Raw genomic sequence first — 6,364 nt, forward strand, 5'->3', positions numbered from 1 at the left:
AGTTACGCAAATTCAGCTACGCGAATAGCGTAGCTGAATTCGACGTATCTGATCCGACTTACCCCGCTGTGAGGATGGCGGCAAATCGACCGCCGCGGCTCCCCCGTCGACGGCGCTTACTCCTACCTGGGCTGGTGGAGTACGTGCGTCGATTCGGGGATCGATTATCGCGTCCTGACGAGACGCGATAAATCGATCCCCGAGAGATCGATTTTCTACCGCCGATCCGGGCGGGTAGTGAAGACCAGCCCTCAGAGTGAACTGGCTTCTCTTCCTCCTTGTATAAGGCCCACAGAACTAGGTACCAGACAATTACGCCTGTGTAATGGGACTGTATTTGTGTGACTGTGGGCTTAACTTGACTTGCAGAACCTTTACTGCTGTTGAAATAATGAGGAAAGAATCCAGTTTCATACTTAGGTCCTGGGCTGAGTTTGTACAGCTGACCAATATTGGAGAAAGGTGTGAGGACCACACTTTTTACACATAAACCAGACAGGTTTAATCTGGAAGCGATACATGTGGAATCACTCTTTCAGAGTAGAACTGCCATTTAAATACTGAGAGGAGCTATTTTTAGTGTCTGTAGCTATTCCAGACACCGTCCCTCTTTTTGCTTGTTGGAACCTTGCCTCAGTGCCAATCATTTATCTGTATTAACTGTTTTTATTTCTGTCTCTTGGGGGAAAGGGTAAACAAAAAGCTGATAAGAACAGGGCCAGAGTAGAAGAGAACTTCCTTAAATTGACTCATGTGCAAAGGCAGGAGGCTGCCCAGTCCCGCCGGGAAGAGAAGAAACGGGCAGAGAAGGAGCGAATTATGAACGAGGAAGATCCGGAGAAACAGCGCAGGCTGGAGGTATAATGGCTTTTCTGAACAGCTAAAGAACTAACAGCAAGTGTCTCCCATGCATTACGAGGCTCACTTGTAGGTATTCCAGAAGCATGGCAGTGTATTATCTTCTGTCCTGCTGGAGATCTGACATAAAGTGGAGCTGGTTTTCACTTATGTATTGATTTGTTAATTGTTTGCCAGTCTGTGTGTCTAGAGGAGACTGCATCCTGAACACAATACCTTAATTAGCCGTGGTATCTTGACCTTCTCAAATTGTCAGCTTGCTTTTTCAGTGAGAGTACTGACGTTCATTCAGTTCTCTGTATCCTTTCCTCCAGGAAGCTGCTTTGCGGCGTGAGCAGAAAAAACTTGAGAAGAAGCAGATGAAGATGAAGCAAATAAAAGTGAAAGCCATGTGAAGCCGTTGTGGGAAACTCAATCTCAGTGCCCTGTGTAGACTTTTAATTCACAGGGTACAAAGAACTAGTTAATTTCATAACCTTACACTTCTTCAAACACTATTGGCCATTAAAAGAAATGCTCTTTGCATCCACGCTATTTAACAATTAATTTGGGTATTACAACAATATACAGATATGTATAGAGGGTGTTTTGTCTCTGCAGCTTTCTTCCAGATGGTTGGATTATTTTGCTACTTCTGATGCTTTAAAAAAATCAAGAAACTTGCAACATCCCTTGAACTCCTTTTGTGATTTTTAAAACAAAAAAAGATTATAAAACTTTTAATCTTTACCAGTAACTTTACGTCAGTGCTTTGATTGAGATTTTTAATGTTACAGGTAATTTTTTCCACTTAATTTAGGGGGAGGAAAATAGCCCTCCCTCATGTTAGTGAAATTGCACAATAAACATTGGTGTGTTTCTATATCTGCATCAAGCTTGTAAAGGTGCAAAACATAGAGCCTTCCATATATGGTATGGATATTTCAGGGATTTAAAACCAGTATAGTTTAGAAAGATAACTTTTTTTTTAACACAGGGCACTGAAACAGTATTGCACAATCTATGCTATGGTTGGCATAAAGATAAAAGCTGTAGATCGGTTAGATATCAGGGAATGGCATACATGAGCACTGTTTCTTATCTGTAGTTGTGAATGTTGAAAGCGTAATACAATGTGAATTCTGTACTTTTGTGTTTCTTCTTCAGAAGCGAATGCATGGTGAGTTGGCAAGTTCCTCTAGATCTGAATACTCTTAAGTGTACGAATTTGCCTCTTAAATATTTCCCTCATTTTGATGGCAGCTGCTGCCTATTTAATGTTCAGCAAGAGGCTAGATTTGCAATTAAATATCTGTGCAACTTCGCTTTTCCCTAAGCAAAGAAAAAAAAATTTTTAGAGGCTATATAGCTTTTTGATCTGTTGAAATAGTTATTTATTTCAGGATTTTAAGCTTGAGGTGGGGGGAGAGATGCATGTGGAGGTAGGGGGGGAAGAAATGGACACAACTGTACAAGTACGCTGCTGTCTAAGCGCTGCATTTTATAGATGTTTCCTACCTAGAAAGCATTTTATTGTTTTTTATAACCTACTTTATGCAGTTGTTTTGCTGGGGAAATAATCTGGGTGTCTTTCTCTTGCATTTTCTTGTTTGATGCTTTGAGTAAATAATTTTGTTCTGAGGCAATAACAATGAGCTGCTGTTGAAACAGCATGTGCTAAAAGACTTTGTTACAGCATGAGACATTTTACACTGATCTGAATGCAAAAATCTGTAATGTGATAGACATACAAAATATAATCATTTTATAACAGCTGGTGAAAAGTAATTTAAAGCCAAAAATAGCATAAAATCATGTGTAATTTTACTCTTTTAGCTCTATTTAGCTTGAGAGGGTGCAAGTCGTACAATTTCACAAGGTTCTTTTTCAAGAAAATGTTAGTTTGTGCTCTTTTGAGTAAATCGAATGCTTTGCTGAAGTTCCATACACTTTTGGGCCATGGCAGCTAATTTTGTAATATGAACATTCGTACGAACTATCTATGAAAAGAGTAAAATATAACTGAAACATTCTAACTGCCTTCTTTACTTTGGTGGACTCCTTGTGCCTTTTGAGTATAGCCTCTATTAAACCCTTGTATCTTCTATGAGAACTACGATTATGTTAGAAAATGTACATCGAACCAGCTCATTAGAGTTCTGTTTTTCCACTCTGCTCCAGCAACTTGTCGTCATCAAGAGTGCTGTCTCCTAAGAGAAGCTATTATCTTTTGGTCAGCCTTACAGTATATAAGCCCATCTAGCATTCTGGATAGAAATTGACATATAGTACCCATTCTTTTTACACAGAGAGATCAAGCAAGTTTCGAGTGACTTCAGGAGCCCTTGCTTGCCATAGATGAAATACCAGTGTCCTAGCCCTTTTCACTTGGTAGTGCTGAGACCTTGCGGGGGGAAATGAGATTCTAGAATTTAGAGCACTAGGCAACAGCCCATCTCTGGGTCGTAAGGGCATGGGTAAATCTACGACAGTATTAATATTTTGGGAGGTAAGACTAGTCACAGGACAGTTTAATGTATCTCTCTTCAGTCACTAGATATCTTAAATCTTTCCAGTTTCATTAGTCATTGAGTATTGATCTTGGACGAAATAACCGTATTTTATTAAAGAAATATACATCGCAGCCCAAGAGGTTGTGTCTAAATTTTCAGGAAGTTTATGAGTAGTTCTGAGGATAGGACAGAACACTGCAAAATGAAGGGTTGATGACCCCAACTCTATAATGCATTTGCATTAAATTAACAATGTTGCTAGTACTCCCACAGTGGGGAGGGTGGGGATGCAGGGAGGGTCATTCATATTCTGTTCAAGTTGAACCCCCCCCCCCCCCCCAAAAAAAGATTTTTGGGATCACAATTGAGTATTTGAGTCAGGGAATTCATCTCAGCTGAGATTCTGACACCAGTTTAACTCTGCTTCCCATACCCAATCCCACCCTCCACATATAGGCCCACCCACAATTTATCTATTGTGATAAATCTGATTTTAAAATCCCTAGGCAGGTGGAGTATCTTACTTGCCCTCTAAATACAGGTTCAATTCTCCTGTTCTCCAGATGTGGGGAAGAGAAGGTAAGCTGTAGCCTTTCAAACATCAGGAGCTTTAGGAACTTGTAAGAAGCCAAGAATCACAGGTCTAAAATTAGACATACCCCCGTGTGCTGGTCTCAGTGCAAACCAGGCTACTCTTGTAAGTACGGAGAATTGGAGGATTTGAATTTCCTGCTGCTTGAAATATTTTTGTATATTTCAATATTCTCATAAGTAAACTAAGGCAATGTGGGCTATATGAAATTACTATAAGGTGGGTGCACAACTGGGTGACATGGTATTCAAAGAGTAGTTCTCAATATTTTGCTGTCAAACTAGGAGAACATAGCTAGTGGGGTCCCACAGGGGTCAGTCCTGGGTCTGGTTCTAGTCAGTATTTTCATTAAGGACCTGGATAATAAAGTGGAGAGTATGCTGATAAAATTTGCAAATGACACCAAGTTGGGGGTTGCAAACACTTTGGAAGACAAGATTTGAATTCAAAATGACCTTGACAAGTTGGAGAATTGGGATGAAATTCAACAAGATGAAATTCAATAAAGACAAGTGCAAAGTACTTCACCTAGGGAGGAAAAAGCAAATGCACAACTACACGATGGGCTGAGTGGTAGTACGGGTGAAAAGGAGCTGGGGGTTACAGTAGATCACAAATTGAATGAGTCAATGTGATGCTGCTGTGAAAGAGGCTACACTCATTCTGGGGTGTATTAACGGGAATGTTGTACGTAAAACATGGGAGGTTAGGCCTCAGCAGGAGTACTGTACCCATTTCTGGGCACCAGACTTTAGGAAAGATCATAGCATATCAGGTTTGGAAGGGACCTCAGGAGGTATCTAGTCCAACCCCCTGCTCAAAGCAGGACCAATCCCCAGACAGATTTTTGCCCCAGATCCCTAAATGGCCCCCTCAAGGATTGAACTCACAACCCTGGGTTTAGTGGGCCAATGCTCAAACCACTGAGCTATCCGTCCCCCCTGATGTGGCTAAACTGTTTAGAATACCTGATCTATGAGGAAAGGGTTTAAAAAAAAGGGTCATGTTTAGTCTTGAGAAAAGACAACTGGCAGGAGCAGAGGAACATAAAAACTGGCGGGGGCATTTGGGCTTGGACTGGAACCTAAGCTCTTGGACCCTGCAAAGGTGGATGGTGGGGTGATTTTTCTGCCCCAGAACTTGAGCCCTGTGAGCCTGAGTCAGCTGACCTGTGCCAGCTGTGGCTGTCCCGCAGGTCTTTTATTCCTGTGTAAACATACCTAGGAGTTGAAGGCATGTCTTTCATGTACTGTGGCCCTACTGGCTTTCTGGAAGAGATAGGTGCGGTAAGATGACGGTTCTTGAATCACGGAGGGGCTCTCCTGCATTACAAACCTCTACAGTCACATTGGTGGGTTGGTGTCTTGCTGTTTTTATTCTTTTCTGAGTGCTTTGGTTTGCACTCAGTTGCATTTTCTCTACATCTTTCCTCTAAAAGGTATTTGCAGGCAGCCCTTTACAACCTTTCTTCAGCACAGGCTCTCCTTCATGCCAGTAGTAAAGGGGACTAGGAGGCCTGGATGCAGACCATGTAATCTTGGATAAGAAATTTAACCTCTTTGTAAAATGGGGCTAATTCTTACCTCCTCTTGTTTGTAAAATACATTGAGATCCTTCAGTGGAAGGTGCTATAATGGTATAAAGGTCATTGCCTGGTCCTATAATACTGTCCCCTCTAGTGAATGTGGCAGCTGGTGAGGTATTTAATAACTCATAGCATCAAGAATAGAGTTTGAGGGAAAGGGAATAATACTGAATACTGTAAATCAAAAACTGCCAGGGTACTGCTATAGGAAATAACTACTCAAGTTGGAAGTTTGACCACAGCGTGGCGTTTTCATCTATGTACTTTTGAAGTATGAGATTTTAATAATCCGAACTGGCCAAGGCTCATTTTCTCATCCAAAATTATTATTTTGAATCATGTTTTGTATATTATTTTGAAACTTACATCCACGAACACTATTTTGTAAATTGTTGTTATCTCTTTTACAAAAGGTCCTAGCATACTCTGATGTCATCGTCTTAACCGTGTTGCCAACCTACGCCTTCAAAAGCATGCATCAGGCCACCCAAAATCAAGGCTTGAACATTGCAAGATTTAAAAAAACAGGTTGGGGGTTCTTTTTATTTGCTTTTAGGTAGACGCAGTGAACTCACGTTTTCCGGTTTTTTGTTTTCTTTGCCCTCAGCTGGGCTGGAACTTTCTTTTATTTTAAATAGAAACTGAAATTCTCCCATATGCCTCCAGAAGCTGGGGCTATAAGAAAAGTTGGTAATACTGAAAAAATTAGTTTTGCCGCTGTTATTGCATTATTTTGGACTATGACTGTACAAAAGGGGGCAGAGGAAGTTTATTATCCCATCCATACAAGCCTGAGAGGGCTTTTCAACCTCCAGTATCTGCAATCTATGGGTGTCA

General features: G+C 41.0%; 1 protein-coding gene across 1 annotated transcript in view; it reads left to right on the top strand.

Moving 5' to 3' along the window:
• Nucleotides 1-2,870, top strand: part of CCDC47 (coiled-coil domain containing 47) — a 20,489-nt gene extending 17,619 nt beyond the window's left edge. Inside the window, exons 12-13 of the mRNA XM_026654773.2 lie at nucleotides 691-858; nucleotides 1,173-2,870. Coding sequence (XP_026510558.1) covers nucleotides 691-858; nucleotides 1,173-1,253 — 249 coding nt within the window. The 3' untranslated portion in view covers nucleotides 1,254-2,870. The remainder of the gene's footprint in view (nucleotides 1-690; nucleotides 859-1,172) is intronic.
• Nucleotides 2,871-6,364: the final 3,494 nt, after the last annotated feature.

Source organism: Terrapene carolina, unplaced genomic scaffold (genome assembly GCF_002925995.2).
Source record: "Terrapene carolina triunguis isolate 2854851 unplaced genomic scaffold, T_m_triunguis-2.0 Scaffold193, whole genome shotgun sequence".
Classification (NCBI taxonomy): domain Eukaryota; kingdom Metazoa; phylum Chordata; order Testudines; family Emydidae; genus Terrapene; species Terrapene triunguis.